General features: G+C 50.8%; 1 protein-coding gene across 10 annotated transcripts in view; it reads right to left on the minus strand.

Moving 5' to 3' along the window:
* Nucleotides 1-19,286, minus strand: part of MICAL2 (microtubule associated monooxygenase, calponin and LIM domain containing 2) — a 221,487-nt gene that overhangs the window by 108,991 nt on the left and 93,210 nt on the right. For all 10 annotated transcript variants that reach the window (XM_079787224.1, XM_079787229.1, XM_079787226.1 and 7 more), the window contains exons 4-10: nt 17,834-18,041; nt 14,121-14,237; nt 12,642-12,743; nt 9,032-9,187; nt 6,566-6,666; nt 1,663-1,920; nt 329-444 (exon numbers count right to left, since the gene is read on the minus strand). In XM_079787224.1, the coding sequence (XP_079643350.1) occupies nt 329-444; nt 1,663-1,920; nt 6,566-6,666; nt 9,032-9,187; nt 12,642-12,743; nt 14,121-14,237; nt 17,834-18,041 (1,058 nt within the window). The remainder of the gene's footprint in view (nt 1-328; nt 445-1,662; nt 1,921-6,565; nt 6,667-9,031; nt 9,188-12,641; nt 12,744-14,120; nt 14,238-17,833; nt 18,042-19,286) is intronic.

A 19,286-nucleotide genomic window follows, 5' to 3' on the forward strand; every position in this document is an offset into this window, starting at 1 on the left:
CCCAACAGGGTGGGGCACTCAGCGCTCCCATGGCACCTTCCCCCAAACCTCTTCTGGGTCCCAGGCAACTGAGCAGTGCCGGAACCCCGACTTCAGGACTATCCCGGATGAACATTTCTCTTTGGCACCGAGGACCTACGGTCCTGGCCCCCAGAGAAAGTCACTGAAGGAGGTAGATCGTGATGGAGAACATGTCCTTGGAGACCCCGATGATCAAGCTACGTGTGGGAAGGCAGGTGGGAGGGGACCGAGGCTTCATCCAGGTGCCACCTAGCAGCCAGCTGTGCTCCCTTCCTGCCCCAGCCCGAAGCCCGGCCCACACACTCACCTCTCAGCCAGCAGCTCCAGCGGAGGAGCGCCCTGGTCCCAGCTCTTCACCATCCAGGCCGTGTCAAAGGCCGCCAGGAAGCCGCGGGCACAGCCTGTGCCCATGGGCCAAAAGGGCTGCAAAGAAAAATGGAAATTTTGGGGTGATTCTAACCACTCCCAGCCTGCTATCCAGTTCCATCCAGCACTCTCCCGCTGCCAGGCCCAGGCGAGGCTCTGGGGGTGCGGGGTGAGGGGGTGGTGGGGTCGGGGTGGGGGGAGAGGTGACTGGGCAGCTGTTAGATTCAACACAAATACAAATATCTGCAACCCAAGCCCTAGGTAAAGGGGCGTAGGACACAGGAACAGCAAAACCGCTCTGGGGCTCAAAAGAGGCAGAGGCAAACTCCCACCCTGGGGGAGGGAAAGGGGGAATGATCCATAAAAGGTGCATTTAGGCTGACTGAAAGAATGCATAGGATTCAGATTCTAATCCATGCAGGACCAGCGGGGATGGGGGGGGGGGGGGTGAGATAGTGGGCAAAGTCTCGGTGGCTGGAAATGGCAGAGCCTGGTGGGTGCAGGGTCCGTGTGGTGTGGGTTCAGCGGTGATTATGGAGCAGAGTACTGAGGAGAAACTGAGAAGTGGGAGTGGGGTGAGGTGCTGAGTGCTGAACCAAGGAGCTCAGGTTGTAGTCCACAAACATGGTGAGCAAGGGGCGAGTCATCAAACTCCCTTCTAACTAAACTGGCCCGTGCACACCCACAGCACGGTTTGGGATCTGATGCTGACCTGGGGGTCAATACATAAACACATTCTGGTTAGTGGTTCCCCTGAAGATGAAAACCGATCCCTTCTGAAAGCATGTATGTAACCTAAGGATCCGAGCATTTGCAGATTTTCTGGGAAGCCTTTTGAGCAGGGAGGTCATGGAGAGAACCTGGACTTTGGGCCCACATGCCTCTCTGCATCCTACATGACCTCAATGTTGCAAGGCCACAAAGACCCACCCACATGAGGAGGGGATCGTGGCCCAGCTGAGGGTCCATGTGCTCTGAGAAGGACGCCCTGAAGTCCAGACCAGGCCCCCTGAGCTTGTACTTCAACAAAGAGGTCAGCCCAGAAGCACCCCGAGGAGGAGGAGGAGAAAGCTCTCTGGCCGATACAGACACATGGGCTCCCCTGGATTTCGTGGAAGGGCCGGCTCTGAGGCCAAGCTGGGCTTGGTGGAGTCCTGCCGACTGGCCGAGGGCCTGCCCTCCCCCGGCGGTGTGACAGCAGAGGCTGCCAGGCAAACATAAACGGGGGCTCTCTCTTCAGGCAGGAGTGAGGGGGGCCCCACATGCCGGCGGTACCTCAAGCAAGCTGTCGCCCACCAGGGCCACGAGCAGCTGGTGGGACTGACGCTCGCGCACCAGGGCCGCGTTCTCCGAGGCGTACATGCAGGTGAAGTCGAACATCGCCACGTCGGGCTGCTCATAGTGGTTCATAGCGAAGTCTAAGGATGGCAGCTGGTAGTTGGTGGCGAAGTCTGCAGCCTCGCGGGCATAGGAGAGCAGGTGGTCCTGGTTCACGTTCTCTGCGCACAGCAGCATCTCCGTGTCGATGTAGTCCTGTGGGAAGAAGGGGAGCACAGTGCGGCCGCCTGCCCCTCCGAGGGCGAGGACTGGCACCCCCTCCCTCGCAGAAGGACTTCGGAATGGGGTCTGTACAGGGAGGCTAGTCAAAGCAGACATAGAAAATCAGGGCCAAGGGGAGAAAGAGGAACCCCGTCAGCCAGCTGTGAGGGTTAACAGAGTTGTGATTAAGCATCCAAGGCAAAAGGGAAATGAGGTCTATCACAGTTCTCGCCTTATCAGAAAGAAAGCAGCACTGAAATTCCCCGGCGAGGTAATTTTTTCCTGGCACTAAGTTCCAAAAGAACAGTCTCACGTAGGGGTTCCAACAGAGAGCTTGGTGTTGTAATGGACACTGAACATACTAATGGTCTTGCAGCAAATGCAGCAGCATCTTCCATATGGCTGGTTCTCCTGATAACTTCAGTGAAATGAAAAGAGAAACGAGTGAGAGGAAGAGTGGGTGTATAATGAACTAAGCTACGCTGATGTGGTCCAGATGTGTGGCGTTCAGTGGTCAAACGAGACCAGAAAAGAAATGGGTGTTTGCCATCACTCAGACTTGCTCTCCAAAATTCGTTTCCCCTTTTCTCGGCAGGCTGAAGGCTGCCCAGGGCCCGGCTCTCACAGTATTAACTGCTATACTTCCTGCCAGCGGGTGGAGAATCTGAGCCTAGAGGACCAGGATACCCATCCTGGAGGGACCTGCAGGACACCTGTCTCCCAAGTCTAATCTGCTCATCGTGTGGTGAAAGAAACATCTTTCCCAAAAGGTGACACAGAAGGTGCACATCCCTGGGGGGAGGCGCGGCAGGGTCTAGTGCAGGCGTCCTCAAACTATGGCCCGCGGGCCACATGCGGGTGTTTTTGCCGTTTTGTTTTTTTACTTCAAAATAAGATATGTGCAGTGTGCATAGGAATTTGTTCATAGTTTTTTTTTTAAACTATCGTCCGGCCCTCCAACGGTCTGAGGGACAGTGAACTGGCCCCCTGTTTGAAAAGTTTGAGGACCCCTAGTCTAGTGTGTATAAGCCTGACACAGGCCTTGGGTTATGGAAAGTAACAGGTTAATCCCACCTCTGCTGTTTACCGACTGAGTAAATGTGGGTAAGTTAGTAAACTCTTCTGACTTGCCATTTTCTTACTTGTAAAATGGGGATAACAAACTTCGTTCACAGAGCCGTGTGAGGACTAAAGGAGACCGCGTGGAACCCCCAGCCTGACGGGGGCGTGTGGGGAGGGCTCAATGAGTGGGAATTCCTTTCCTCAATAACCATGACACTGAATGCAGCCTGTGGTGAGTGCAGCCTGGACCCCCCCAAGGCACCAGCAAGAGCATTTACAAAGAAGGCACAGTCTCATCTATAAACAGAGTGACCTACTGGGTCCATTCTCCCCATGGCCACGCCTTCAAATACCTTGTCCCGGGAATTCCAATATTTCCACACCCACACCACGTCCCCCCAGTTGCATCAGTCTTGGCCCGAGAGCGCTTTGTTAGGTCACGGCGTCCAGGCTGGAGCTCCAGCTATTTGATTTCCCTTCTCAGACCTGTTCCTACACGTACATGGTCACTTCCTTCCCTTGCAGGTGTGGAGAGGAGAGAGAGGGAAACATCAACAGACAGGTCTCAGAAAGCCCCCTCTTCAAGACATGCTGCAAGCACCTGGCGGTGCACCGGGCGACGGGTGGGTGTGGACAACGTGCAATGTCTGGGGCCAATGCCCCAAGCAGGAGGGCAGGACCTGGCAAAGGGACGGACCCCCAGGAGGCACTGGGATGACAGTCCCCCTGGCCTGGGGCTGCTGGGAGGAGCCAGGGGGCCTTGCAGGGCAGGAGTCGCAGGTGAGTGGGTGGATGGCAGAAGGAGAACTCTAGGGAGGGGGTAGAAACAAGGACAAGAAGGAAAAAAGTGGGACTGAGGCTCTGGGGAAAGTGGGCAGGCACGGGGAAGCAGTTCTAAATTCCGATAAAAGCCGGGGAATGAAATTGGGCCCCATTGGCCACAGGCCCAGGGAACTGAAGCGAGGCTGAATGCTAGACAGACAGGTGGGGCAGCAGAGGGAAGCAGCAAAAAGGAGCAAAGGCGGGTAAAACGAACAGAAGAATGGTCACCCCAAGTGTAGAGCTGGATAGAGGTTGGAGGCCAGAAGCGAAGGCCGGGCAAGGCCTGTCCAGTGCTTCAAATGAGGGTGGACCCAGGCTCGGGAGACCAGCTGTGATGGGCATCCACTTCGTACACCTGGCCACCAAGCTCCCATCATGGCGAGACCCAGCCCTGCATCCCGGAATCCTCGCCTGCGTGTGGGAGGGCCGGCAGAGGCAGGGTCCCAGGGGTGTGCCCCTCCCTGTGGGGGAGAGCCAGGTGGGCACAGATGGGAGCCTAGGGGCCTGGTTTCTCAAGGAGAAACATTCCTCTCCCTTCAGAAGCCATAGAAAGCAGCCCAGAGATCAGCAGGAACAGAGGGGGAAGCAGGTCAATCGGTCACTCAGTGAGCCTGTTCTCGGCACCTCCTGTGTGCCTGTAGGAGGATGCTGACCCACAGGGGGAGAGGGACGCAGGGAGGACTTGCCATTCCTTCAGGAGCAAGAGATGAATGTTAATTCAAGTGGCTCAGGACACATGGATTGGCTCCCAGCTTATGCAAATACCATAGAGCTTAGCTGGACCCTGGAGATGGGCCAGCGCTCCCGAACCGAATGGGTGTCCAGTTCTCCCATGTCCAGCCAATTTCTTGGTAAGAGTCCATGTCTTATACCTACAGGCCCCTCAGCACAGCTCAGAAGATGCTCCCAGAGTCTCTGAGGGGGAGGAAAGCCCTGGGTGAGGACAAGCACGGGCTTGGGTCTGCTCCCAGCTCCTCCATAGTTACGATATGTGGGACCAGAGTGAGCCACGATGGAGAGCCCGAGATGGGAGGTGGAGGGGCTCAGACAACGCCAAGGAATCGAGTCGCCATGAGCAACATGCTGTGGCCTGGAACAGTGCCTTGGGGTGACCTGAGGGAAGCTTAGCATCCAGAGGCTGGAGTACTCAGCCAGGGACCCAGGAAACCCAAGTTGCACTTTGCCTAATGCCCCAGGGATGGGCTGACAAAGGCACCATCCCCCGCCCCCCCACAAAGGTACCCATTGCACCTGCACCCCTGGCCCAAATAGTCCTTCACTATCTGACACAGGCATCCCGACAGAGGTGGCAACTTTGGGAGCAGAGGAAAGAAGGGGAGACTGCCTTGCCTCCCCCCAGGGCCGCAGGGGGCACCCCATGTTGAGCCATTGCTCCCACCTCTGCTGGTGGCTTTATTCAACCCCCTCCCTCATTCACACCTCCCTCCCGGCAACTTAGGTTCTCATCCAACCCCTGAGTAATGCGGAGGAGGCCCAGGGGAGGGCTGGGTTACGAGTGCCACCCGGCCGCTGCCAGCACGGGCTGGCGAGAAGATAGGGGCATTCTTCTCTGACAAGCGGCAGTGAATGGTCACCATGCTGCTCGGCTGCAGGCCGGCGCGGAGAGCAGGCTGACCCTGGACTGAGATCCTTATCTCGAGGCTGCGGCCGCAGCGGCAGGATCAGGGGCTCAGGAGAGATTGAGCACCTGACCAAAGCCGCATCCAGCCCAGGGCCCGCCACTCCATGCTCCTTCCTCCCAGTCCTGCCCTCTGTTTAGGCAGGAAAACGTGGAGGCAGGACGCAGACGCCAGGAAGCCAGCAGGACAACAAAGCAGGTGCCAAAGCCGGCGGAGGAGGTGTGGAGGGAACCTGCAATCCGCTGCGTGCTAGGCGCGGTGCTCTGTGTACATTTTTAAAGGTGCTCTTCCAAGCCACCCTTTCAGACAGAAACCATTACTCGGACTCTGCAAACGAGAAGGCTGAGGTTCAGAAAGGTTAGGCAGCCTAGTCGCCGCCCTGAGTTAACAGGTGGCAGAGCCAAGACTCAACTCAATGTTTTAATCCTCACCTGAAGAGTGGGGATATTTTTTCCCATTGACTTTAGAGAGAGTGGAAGGGAGGAGGGGGAGAGTGAAACATCAATGTGAGAGAGACACATCGCCTGGTTGCCTCCCGCACGAGGGCAGGGATCGGACATGCAGCCAGGTACGTATGTGCCCTTGACCGGGAATCGAACTGGCGACCCTCTGGTCTGCAGGCCAACACTCTAACCACTTAACCACACCAGGCAGGGCTCAACTCAAGTCTTTTTTACGACAAGAGCTTTCCCCTTCCATGACAAGGAGGCTACAGCCTGAAATTCACAGTGAAAGTATCTCTGTGTCCCACTTGGACAAGAAGCCCCCATCTGCCTCCAAATGACTGTGCCCTCCCAGAAAAGAGGGTGGGCTGAAGGAGATGTGGGGGAGAAGAAGACTCAGGTGATCTCTCGGGGGCAAAGACCCACAGTAACACCTGGGTTAAGGACTCAGGCCCCCCCCCCCACCCCGCCCCAGTTCTCTGCAGAAACGCCTCTGCATGCATTGATGTGGGCTGTTAGCGCAACACCAAGGAGAAGGAAAGCGGTGGAGGCGGACCCTTCCCCGCCCCCTGGTTCAGTTCCTGGCAGGACCATGGCTGCTCCTACACTGGCCGATGCCGCCAGCCCGGGTGCAAAGGGAAAGGCAGGACATAACAGCCCAGAGAGACGTACGTTGATGATGACCCCTTTGTCGAGCAGGCTCTGCTTCTTGGCGGTCATGACAAAATAGTGGGTGCAGTCCTTGTAGTAGACAATGTTCTCCAGATCGATCCCTGAAAAGAGAAGCGAGCGTGAGCTCAGTCCCGCGTGCTCGGTGCCCAGTGCGCCAGGAGCTCCGCGTTGCCCGCGTGTTTACCTGCAGCGTATTCATGCTAGATACATTTTAAAGACACGACGAGGCTGAAGAAAATAAAACCGAGTGCCAGCATTTACCCAAGCGAATAGAGCTAAGTGAGGTTTCTACCATTTCCTGGCTCCGTGTGAACACCAGGTGCCCCGGCAGGAGCAACTCAGGTGAGAGGGCCGGGTTGTCTCTTTTCCTCACTTTCCACCCATTGCAAAGACACTTTATAGACTAGGTTTCTGCGTTTAAAACAAATGAGAGGAGAGCTTAGCTCAGTGCTTCTCAACGTGGGGACCCCAGCCAGAAGCCTCTGAGAACGCACTAGAAATGCCAATGACCAGGGCACCACCCGGCCTGCTGAATCAGAGGCCCCGGGGGTGACTGGATTCGCCTTTGAGAAGCACTAGCTTAGCTTCTTCCAAGGGACGGAGGGGAGCAGACGCATGGCAATTACCCGCAGTCGACACGGAGGCGTGCTGGGTAACCATAGGAACCCCGTTATTACTACTAAATAGGAAACAGCCGTCAAGGCAGAGGGCCCCCAGAGAATCAGAGGAAATCAGCGCTCTCACTGTGCGAGGGGCCGTGTCGTGAAACAATGGCCAAAGGTGACGACCACAGCAGAGTTTAAAGGAAGCCCATTCAGACGTTTGGAAAAACACACCCCAGGTCCTGTCAGAATTTATAGTTGGTGGTTTTTTTAAGTATTTATTTTCCTGGTTTTTGAGGGGAAGGGAGGGTTGGAGAATTCTTAAATCATTCAAAGGGACATAATCTGCTGAAAGGAAATCCTTTTTTAAAAAAAAATAAAATACAACCTTGCTGAACTTCAGAGGGTCATGCAGTGGGCACACATCACGGGGCCAGGGAGAGGCCAAGTCTGGCTCAGCAACAAACCCCATTCCTAGAAAACTAGCTTCACAAAACAATCCCCAGACGCAGGTTTAGCTGCGACAGTGAGTAACTGAAAGGTCTACATCAGACGTCAGCAGGCTTTTCTGTAAAAGCCAAAGAGTCAACACTTTGGGCCTTGTGAGCCCTCCGGCTTGTGCCCAGCCCCTCCTGGTGGAGCAGCGCCGGCCACGAGGTAACCGCATTGGGGGTGGGGGGTCCCATAGACCTTCATTTTTAGACATTGAAACTTGAATTTCATATAACTTTCCATTTTTTCTCAGAATATTTTCCTTCTGATTTTTCTTCGGCCATTGAAAGATATTTAAATGATGCTTTGCTCGAAGGCAAGACAGAAACATGTGGCCAGCCAGCTTGCCACCCCATAGAGTAAACAATTAAGCAGTGACAATACATCCACTGAATGGGCTATTCTGCCAAAACTGACCATCAGGACGACTAGGCGGCCATGGGGACAGGATTTGAAGTGTGAGGCTGAATGAAAAAAGCAGAATAACAAACAGTATTGGCACCATCAGGAGAGCTAGGTCCATGGAAAAGGTAGGAGGATGCAGGTGAAAAATCACTGAAAGGAAGCACTGAAAATGAGGAGTATCCTGGGCCAGGTGGTGCTGGGCGTGGATGATTTACTAGTATTTTTAGTGTAAAGATTTACCATTGTTGTCACACTGCCTTTTCAATGTCTTAATTGGGGGCAGGTGTTCTGTGCCTCACTTTCCCCTGGGCCTGCTTTATTTCCCCCCCCTCCTTACTGAAAGTCTCCCTCTATAGAACGTGAGCTCCAAGAGTGGGTTTTGTTTGGCCCACTTCTCTGTCTCACACCCTTGAACCCCGTCTGGCACCTCGTAGGCATTCAGTGCATACTTGTCAAGTAAATAAATGAACAGTTCCTCTGGGCCCCGGGTGAGTGTCGAGCTCCCTGGGCATCCCTGGGCATCCCTGGGCCCCTGGGAGGAAGGGCACCTGGGCTTCTTCAGGGACCACCCCCGGGTGACCGGCTCCCCACTCAGAGCGCTCCCTGAACCGCACGCTGATCTTCGCACAGCCAGACCGGGCTGCACTAGGAGGGGTAACGTGGGGTCCCACCCTGGACAGGAGCCGCTTCGGGTGGGGACCATGTCAGCCTTGGCTTTATATCCCACAATATTCAATCCCAGGACATAATGGGCATTCAGTAAATGTTTCCTGAGAAAATAAATAAATATGTATCTATAGTCACATACAACATCTAGAACCTTCCCTCAAGGATCCCTTTTGTCCTGGAAGGAATCCTGCCCATTATTAAGGAGAAATCCCTGCTTCCACTCAATCGGAGTGAGTATCCCAGTCCCTAGAGCTGGGAAGTGACAGTGGCCTGGTTTGGAGAAAGGTGACAGTCTCACCTGTTTCTTCCTTAAGGTCCTGGAAGAATTTCTGATTGAAGATGAAGGCCACGCCGCTGATCTCCTCCACCTTGGCCTCGGCGGTGCTGTTTCTGTTTATGAAGTTGGCGGTGATTGCAATAGCCAACTTCCCACGGAACTCTTTCCTCCTGAACCCTGCGGAGGGAAAGGGAAGGAGTGGGTCTTTCTCCTGGACTTGGTGTGAAAGCTGGAAAAGATGACTGAGAAAGCTTCTCTCCGATGCCCATCGGTCAGCGAAAGCAGAATTCTGCCTCTGGGGTCAGGGGCAGGCAGCAATGCCAGGCTTTGCACCAGGGGAGACACCAGAGGTCTTTCTAAACCAGTAAGACTTTCTCCTTTTCTAACATCTTCAGGACCCTCTACCCTGGCCAGGCTTCAACAAACCAAGGCTAGAGTGATCTTCTCTGACAGGCACCCACCCTGTTCAGGATGTGTTAGACCCACGTGCACTGTAAACTTACACAATTAAAACCTCTTTGTTAACATTTTCATGGTTTTTTTTTCCCCCTTTGAAAAATAGGAGTATGAGATTGAATTCCTGGGGGCAGAAACAAATTTTCTGCCCAGCCCGTGTAGCTCAGTGCTTGAGCATTGACCTATGAACCAGGAGGTCATGGTTCGATTCCTGGTCAGGTCACAGGCCCTGGCTGTGGGCTCAGTAGGGGGTGTGCAGGAGGCAGCTGATCAATGATTCTCTCTCCTCATTGATGTTTCTATCTCTCTCTCCCTTCCTCTCTGAAATCAATAAAAATATATTGTTAAAAAACACACAAAAAAAACAAATTTTCTTTCTAACTCAAGTCCAGTGGCTGGCACTTACCATACATTCAATAAATGTATGATAAACAGATAAAATTCTAACCTGAAATTAATGTAGTACAGTGATTCCTTGGGGTCCTTATAGTTCTCAATGGTTTACATTGAAATTTCTTTTTAATGGCGGTAAGAACTCTATACCCAATTACAGTGTGTTTTCTTTTCCTCCCCACGCCAACAAGCAATTCTAGGACACCAGCTGGGGTTCTATAATTCATCTCATTCTGACACCGTCCACCCAGATACAACATCAGATTCTGCAGGCGAAGGGCTCAGTCCCAGTGCCCTCCACTTCAGACGCCAATTGCAAGCCCATGTTCCTGACCAACCAGCTACAGTTGGGAGGCTCCAGGGACCCCTGGCTTAGGTTAAATTTTTACAGCTCACAGAACTCAGGGGAACATGTTACTTACAAGATAACTCAGGGACAGCTGATGGAGAGAGGCACAGGGCAAGGTATGGGAAAGGGTGTGGAGCTCCCAAGCCACTCCCTCTCAGAGCACGCCATTGTCCCTAAATACCACCTGCTCAGCAACCTGGAAGCTCTCTGCACCCTCTTCCTTCCTTTTCTTTTCTTTTCTTTTTTTTTTTTACGGCTTCTTTACTTAGACATGACTTAGTAAATCACTGGGCACTGGTGATTGAACTCAATCTCCATCCCCTCCCCCCACCCAGGAGGTCAGGTGGTGGGACTGAAAGTTCCAACCTTCTAGTCATGTGGTTGGCTCCCCTGGCAACCAGCCCCTTTCCCATCTTTAGGTGATTTCCAAAAGTCACCTCATTAACATAAACTCAGGTGTGGTTGAAAGGAGCCTTTTATGAATAAAAAGGCACCCATTTCACCTTTACCGCTCTGAACTGAGGACAAGAGACCAGATATTATAACCGAAGATGCTCCTATTGCTCTTATCACTCAGGACAGCCCCAGGGTTTGGGGAGCTCTGTGCAAGAAGGGCATGAAGACCAGTTATACATCCCTTAGTACAGACAGCCTCACAGGTGTTTGCACAGAAAATCACAAGCAGGTGGTCTCATCTCAATGGACCGCTTTCTAATCCCCTTTCTTTTTAGCATCTGACGATCCCACAGCCCTGAATGTCCCCTCTGCCCGGCCCTGCAGTTGACTTTAACTCAGGGCCCTCACGGTCCCAGCAGACTCGCTGGACAGGACCTTTGTCTTCAGCCACCTGTGGGAACCCCCTCACACCCCCCTTCACCATATCATCAAGCCTCACGCTGATTCCCAAACTTCTTTGTCAAAAATCCCTTTGACTAAACATCTTGGGTTTCTACTGTATACCACTCCTTGGAATCATTCTTCATTAGAACTTTGTCAAAAATGGTAAGAAATGGCCATTTTCCTCTAGTCTAATATTTCTTAATGGGGGGGGGGGGGTGATTTTGTCCCCCCAGAGGGCATTTGGCAAAGTGTTGAGACATTTCTGGTTGCCACACTGGGGGTACCACTTGGTGTCTAGTGGATAGAGGCCAGGGATGTCGCTAAGCGTCCTACAATGCCTTGGGGACACCCACGACAAAGAATTATCTGCCCGAAATGTCAACGGTGCCGATTCAGAGACTCTGCTCCGGTTTACCTTCTTGAGCCCAACTTGCTCAAATGGCTCGTCCTTCCCAGCCCACCCTTCATATTCACGAAATGCAAACTACACGCAAGCTGAGCATGTATCCAGAATTTTCAAATATTCAAGCTGAGTTTCCTCACACCATCAGAATGGCCCGTAAACTCTAACAGCACAATATCAGGGTTGGCAGCTTAAAAGTTCCTCGTCAGATATTGGTTACTGATTTCAGGGGAACAGGTATGAGGTGAAAAGAGAGGAACAGGACTTCCCACAGCAGGTGGGAAGGGCCTCAGCGGGCCAACCTCACATCCTGAATTCTCTCGGATCAGCCCTATGTCGGGGAGTGTGTCCCATCCTCGGAGAAAGTGCCTCCCCCGTCAGATGTCTGCTGTCTGCAGCCCTCGAGCCGGGCAAGCTCGAAAAGCAGACCTGTGCTCGTCAAAGAGATGCCACCTGGGAAGATTTACCCACAACCCCGGTCTCAAACTAGTACAGTTAGTGCCAGTTAGTACAACCTGCGTACCAGTTAGTCTTGGGGCCGGGGTGGAGGTGACTGAAGGCATTTCCTGGCAATGCGGTTCCTCTCTCAACCTCACTAGATCCTAACCCAAGAAAACATGTTGTGCTCCCAAGTTCACAACTCAGAGAAGCAGTTCTGCATCTTGACAGTATGGGCAAAACTCATCTTCCTGCCCAGCACTGAATGTGCTTAAAAGTCATGAGAATAGAAGGGCTCCTCCTCTGGACTATTATCCTCGACAGCAAACTGATGCCATTAATAATATACACATGCTTTTCTGAGATGAAGTCGGTAGGAAAGTGCTTAGCACCATGGCTTGAACGTTGGCAGGTGTGTTCAATAAAGGCAGGTGGATATTTTTCTTTTAATTTTTATGGCACTTAACCTTAACAAAGCATTTGTACATAGGAGTCCTTTCCCAGCCCTTATAATGATACTTTAACAGGGTTTGATTTTCCACATTTTACAGTTGGAAAAACCAAGGTTCAGAGAGAATTAAATGGCTGTTCTCTAGACACTCACCTCAGGCATGATACGGTGGTCTGCCCTTCTATCAAGACCCCCTCCAGCTTTGGCACCTGTCACCTTACCCCCTCTTCTCTACCCACTTCCAGATACACCCCCTCCCACTTGTCTCCCCATCCTTGGCCCCAAAAAGAAGAGTCTTCACCTTCCAGTGTGTTCCTGCGGCCATCGGCACCGATGATGACATCGAACTCGAACTCCGACAGGGAGTGGTCAGCAGGGAGAAATTCTGCCCGCCAGCCAATTTCTAACAGGACAGAAAAAGGAGATGAGTTGGCACAGAGAGCGGTGGGAAGAGAGAGTGATTATACCCCCCTCTGTGTTGGCCATGAGAAAGGGACAATGCCCCCTGGTGTAGGTGCCCCAGACAGAGCCTCCAGAGGAAAGACCCGGCGCAGTCCAGATTCACACTGGAATCTGGAGTCCTTCTGGCTTTAGTTTCAGTTCAGTCTAAGATGAAGTAAACCAGCAGCGCCAACTCCATGCCTGGTTTTACTGGTTTCTATAAAGGCTGGGGGTCTATCCTCAATGATTCTCAAACCAGTCTCATTTGCATCTTTTTTTTTCCCCAACAGACTCTACCATGTTCTCTTCATATTCCCCACATTCCTTAGGGCCCTTCCATTGCTAAATAGACCCCAAAGGATGTGCAGGGTGCAATGAAACCAGTTTGAATTCCTACTTCATTATGCTCAAAATGTTCCATTGTGCAGCACACAGTCTTTTATGAAACCATATTCAAGTGAAACCTTGATGTCTACTCATAATCAGAATTTAATATCCACTGGAGGTCTGGGGAAGATGAACAGCACATGGGTCTCAGAGTTTAATGGATGCCCAGTGACAAAAGCCAAATAACACCTCCCCTAAGTTCTCAATATTCTGGCTAAGACAGGAGAAATCAGAGTTGTAGCTGTGTGTGAAACTGTGAGGTCTCCAACACTATGTGGCTCAAAACTGAGAGCCCTGTTCAGGCAGGAGAAGATTTGATAATAAGGATGATGCAAAGGCATCATAAGCAAACCCTCTGACCATAGTGTATATACAGAATTAGAATTTACATACACACACTAAAAAAGGAGGGTTTGCTAAATAAGATATAACTACAATGGGTGAATTTTATGATTTGTAAATTAGACTTCAATAAAGCTTAAAAATATTATATACCAAATAATATTTGGAACATGTATTTCATATTTGCTCTAGAAACTTCACATTCTTTATTAGACTCTAATACTACCATGCAGGTACATCAAGTGTATCCTCATATCTGTGTGTACACAAATAGCTTGAAGAGCATGTGAATGAACTTGACCAGACAACCAAATCTGTCTTCTAGCCTACTCCTGATTTGACTTCCTTTGTTAAAGTGCCGCCTCCTAGTGGCAGGATAATCAAATTACAGGTTTTGTGGCTTAATAATATATCCCGTGGGAGCTGAAGAGCAAACCTAAAGTGATAGCAATGGTAAAAAAAAAAAAAAAAAAAAAAGTAAAATAGCCATTGATGAAATTATGTCAAACAGCTCCAAATAAGAATAACTATCAAATTCTTGAGAGCTGCAGATGTAATTTCCATCTTGGAATGTCTCATTTCTAGACAGAAGAGGAAAGTTATACTGTACTGTGGTTTTCTTGATCTTCGGGAGGCTCCAGAACCTTCACAAACTCAACATTCACATGGATTTCAACTCCCAAGATCAGGGCCACCTTGAATAGGATGAGCTGTAACTGACGAATACCTGTTAGAAAGGAAGGGAAGCAGAGACAATCTGTCAGAAGCAATGCCTGGATGCCTCTTGTATATAGAATATTATATAATCGCTGCTCAGTGATCTCTGAGTATAGCAATCTATTAATAATGATAATTACTGGGCACTAATTATGTGTCAGGTACTCTGTGTCTTCTCATTTAACTCTTACAGTGCCCCTTTGGGATAATTATTCTCATTTTATAAATGAGAAATTGAGGGTTAACGAGGATAAATGACTTGCCCAGGGTGTCACATGGAAGCCAAACTAGAATGTGGACCCAGCTCTATCTGATTCTAAGACTGTGCTCTAGCTGTCAGATCATGCTATAATGATGGAGGCTCTCTTTCCTGGCTCCTTCCTGAGCTGGGCTCTGGGTTTAGTAAGATAAAGATGAAAAAACAGGGGGGGGGGGAGAGAGAGAGAGAGAGAGAGAGAGAGAGAGAGAGAGAGAGAGAGAGAGAGAGACAGAGACAGAGACACCACAAGTAAAATCAGTCATCAAATGGCTCATTCTTTGGGAACCTAAACCTAAGCTCCTAGCCATCCAGGGTAAGGAATGAGGTGGGGAATTCTCTCCACAAAGCTGGGCTCATACCCTGGCCAGTGTGCTCAGTGGTTAGATTATCGGCCTGTTCACCAAAGGGTTACAAGTTCGATTCTTGGTCAAGGGCATATACATGGGTTGCAGGTTCAATCCCTAGCTCCAGTCAGGGTGCGTGCAAGAGGCAACCAATCAATGCGTCTCTCGCACGTCGATGTTTCTCTCTCGCTCACTCTCTTTCCCCCACTCTCTCTCCCCCTCCTTCCCACTTCTTCCTTCCACTCTCTCTGAAAAAATCAATGGGGAAAATATCCTCGGGAGAGAATTAACGAACAAACAAACAAAAAAAGCTGGACTTATGTTCTCGACTTCTTATATGAAACCCCCAATATGGGGCACCCTGTTTCTCTACTTTGTCCCCTACTCTTCAGCACAAACATGGTTGCCTCCGAATATATTTTTGTAGAGTACAGTTTTAAACTCTCTGTGGGTCTCTCTGTATTTCATGGGCTTTGCTCATTTAACATTTACTGAACATCTACAATGAGCCAGGTACCATGTTAGGTCTAGGAGACAGGACCCACACGCCCTCTAATGGGGGAAACACAGGTACACAGAATGGGTCAGGGCATGGTGGTTGGGGGCAGAGCTGCAGTCCAGAAAGCCTAGAGAGGGGGAGGGACCAAGAATACCACATCCCACGGAGAGATGAAGGAATATGGAGACTATGGGAGGCCAGGGCACTTGGGAGCTAGGAAGCTTCTGGAGACCTTGGTGAAAAGCTCATGCGCTCAGTGGTCAGGAAGAAATCAGACCACAATGCAAGGAGGCATGAATGGAAAGTATAGACAAAGTCTGCATCTCTTTCTAGAATAAATACTTGGAAGTAAATAAGTGATGGGCAACAAAAAAGGACAGAGGAGGGGCAGTGTGAGGTAAGAAGTGGGAAGACTAAGTGATGGGGCAGGTGAAAAGGGGAGACGGAATCAAGGGGGACCAGTGTGGAGAGGAGGTGGTCATCTCTGCCTCTGACATTGGGTTGAAAAGAAGGAGTAGGTACACGGGTAGAGGAGGAAGGAGCGGGGGCTGGAATGGGAAGTGCCTGCTGGTGGCTTCTCTTCCCCAGAGCATGGGAGGGAGGCCAGCTGCTATGAATGAGGAGGCTGTGGTGGAGGTTTGGAACAGCTACTGTGGGAACTGGAGGAAGATGCTGACACAGGACAAGTTGAGAACAGCTGTGCAATGCTGAGGTCCAGGACACAGCTGGGGCTGGAGACCATGGTCCGTCTGGAAGGAAGCCGATCAGCTGGGCCTGGAAACAGGCCTGGCCTCTCCTTACAGTAGGCTATATGTTTCCAGCACACAGTAGGTGCTCAATAAATTATACCTGCCTCCCTTCTCACAGGCACTGGGGCTGCCCTGGACAATGATCACTCTGAATCTCAGTCCCACGGTCCTGCCAGTGCTCCTGCACACTGGGATATTCCCAAGGACTAGGACTTAATTGGGAGCAGAGAGGGGCTGCTGGCCCAGAAGGCAGCCCAACAGCCCTGGGGCCCTCCCAGGCCTCCCGGTGCCCGGCTCTGCCTCTCGGGAAGGTCTGATGAGAAAGTGGTGCTCAATGCTGTTGTTGTAAAGTGGTAACCAACATACATTCTTTCAATGGGTGGTAGGGAATATCCTGAAAGCTGACCCTGCAACTTTCTGGGCAAATCCAAATTACTTTCCAATGGACTCATGGAATTTTCTCATCTCAGAGCAGGAATAAACTCTGGGGCCGCTTCTGGTAAGTTCTCCTGCGTCTGACTAAATTACACCCTGTGTAGCTGATAATTCTCTCCAGGCATTCCCACTTGAATCCCATACCCATTTCCCATCAGTTCTTGTCCTCATAAAAACATAGTTTTCAGGATTCTCTTCCCACCCACGTTTTGAATTCTGAATTTTGCTTCTTGCTCACTGTACATGGTTAGATGTTAAGCATTTCCTGAGTACCTACTATGCACCAGGTACAATGATAAGCACATTACAAACTTGACCTTATTCAATCCTCAGCAATCCTGGTAGGCAGGCATTAACCACATTTATGGGAGACAAAACTGGAGCTTGGAGAAGGTAAGGAATTTAACCCAAGTCACACAGAAAAAATGGGCAAGACAGATTTTGGAGCCAAATCTGTTCAAACCTTGAACTCTCCCCACAGTATTAGCTGCCCTAACTTTTATGAGTCACTATATATGAAATGGCTAATGACCTCCTTCCTTTATGGGAGGAGGGAGCCTGCTCTCCCAAAGTGTGTCTGCACAGATCTTGCCCCATGAGGCCCAGGCATGAGTAACATCTGGGCAGAAGGGCCTCAGCTCTCACCTCGCCCTACCTAAGCGTTCAGGGATGGCCCAGGCCCCGAAACCCATGTTCTCTCTTTCCCCTCCTTTTCTGAATGAACATCATCATGATGTCCTCTCCTTTAAAGCGCAATAAAACTTGGTATGAGGAGTGGTGGCATTCCTCTGTCCTAAAAGCTGCCAGGGTTCCCCAGAACCGGCAATACTTCTTGCCCCAAAGGCCCTCGACAACCTGGCCCATTGAATGGCTTTGTGTGTCTCCCTCTTCCGAACTCCTCTAGCAAGTCTGACTCCTCTATCAAAGCACATTTCATTACTGACAAAACCTCGGTGAGCTCTCTCGGTGCAGAGTATGCTATGTACCTCTGCCTCAGTTTTCCATATTTCATTCATTCACTCAGCAGAAGTTTATTAAGCACCTACTATGTGTCAAGCACTCTTTTATGCTCTGGAGATACTTGGGTGAACAAGACATGCCACAGTCCTTGACCTCATGGTGCTCATAGCCTACGGGGGGCATAGCACAGGGCCTGGCCCAAGGCACAAAGCAGGTCCTTCACTAAATATCTGCCAGCCAGATGTGTGCAGCTCCCAGAGCCTTGCACGATGGAACATTCTGGGGACTCCTCAATGTGCAGAGATGTGTCCCCAGGTCAGCCCGCTCCCCTCATAGGGTGCCACCACTGGCGCCACTCACTGATGTGGTCGATGGAGCCAGCACAGAACTTCCCATAGAACTTCTTGGCTCCCAGGCCCCGCAGGTCATGGATGGTGAAAGGCCAGAGGTGCAGCACGTTGTTCCGGGAGAAGGTGTCCCTCTTCTCCACCACGACCACTTTGGCCCCCAGGTAGGCAAGTTCAATGGCCGTGCGCAGACCACAAGGTCCTCCCCCAACGATGAGACACTGCAGAGGTGAGAGCGGAGAGAGACACTCAGTGACTCTAGCATCGTAGACACAAACCCACGGTCAGCAGCAAATCCCATCCACCCAAATTGACCAGCAAGTGCAAACAAAACAAGCACCTGTTAGGACCTGCCACACATCCATCCAATGTTCACCACCTGTGAGCCTGCTGGGCACCAGGCACTGGGCCAAGCCCTGTGAGGGACGCAGAGGTAAAGGGACTTGGGGGGAGGCACAGTTAGATAGACGTGAGGTTCAGAGTCAGACTGCACTGGGCTTACGTCCCAGCTCTGGCATTGGACCTCTTAGTTTCTTCATCTGTGACATGGGTCTGCTACCCTCTCCTTGTAGGGTTATTAAAAATAAGATTGCTTTTTAAAGCTTATGGTGCATCTTTGTGACCTTGCTTAGGCAATGGTTTCTTATCTGTGATACCAGGACCATAAACAACAAAAGAAGAAAGAGATAAATTGGACTTCATCAAAATGAAAAACTTTTGTGCTTTAAAGGCTACTATGAAGAAAGTAAAAAGACGACCCACAGGTGGGAAAAATATCTGCAAATCATATATCTGATAAGGAATCATTATTGTAAAGAATTTTACAGCTCAACAATAGAAAGACCAACGACCCAGTTAACGAATGGGAAGACGATCTGAATAGACCGTGCTTTAAGAAGATATATAAATGGCCGATAGGCACATGAAAAGATGCTCCACATCATTAATCATCAAGGAAATGCAAATCAAAGCCACACTGAGATGACCCTTTATACCCGCTGGGACGGCTGTAACCAAGAAGACGGACAACAACAAGTGTTGGCGAGGAGCTGGGGGAACTGGAGCCCTCGCACTGCTGGCGGGAACGTACAAAGGTGCGGGTGCTTTGGAACAGTTAGGCCTTTCCTCACAAAGTCAGACACAGAGTTACCACAGGAGCCAAGCACTCTACTTCTAGGTTTATACTGAAGAGAAATGAAAACATATGCCCACACAAAAACTTGTACACGAATGCTCATAGCAGCATTAGTCGTAACAGCCAAAACCACCCAAGTGTCCATTCGCTGATGCAGAACAAAATGTGGTATAGCCTCACCAGAGAACATTATTCAGCTATAAAAAGGAATGAAGTGCTGATATATGAATGAGCCTTGGAAACGTTATATTAAGGGGGGGAGGGATGGAGAACAGACACAAAAGGACACATACTGTAGGAGTCATTTATATGAAATGTCCAGAACAGGCGA

The sequence above is a fragment of the Cnephaeus nilssonii genome (assembly GCF_951640355.1).
Source record: "Cnephaeus nilssonii genome assembly, chromosome: 13".
Taxonomy (NCBI): domain Eukaryota; kingdom Metazoa; phylum Chordata; class Mammalia; order Chiroptera; family Vespertilionidae; genus Cnephaeus; species Cnephaeus nilssonii.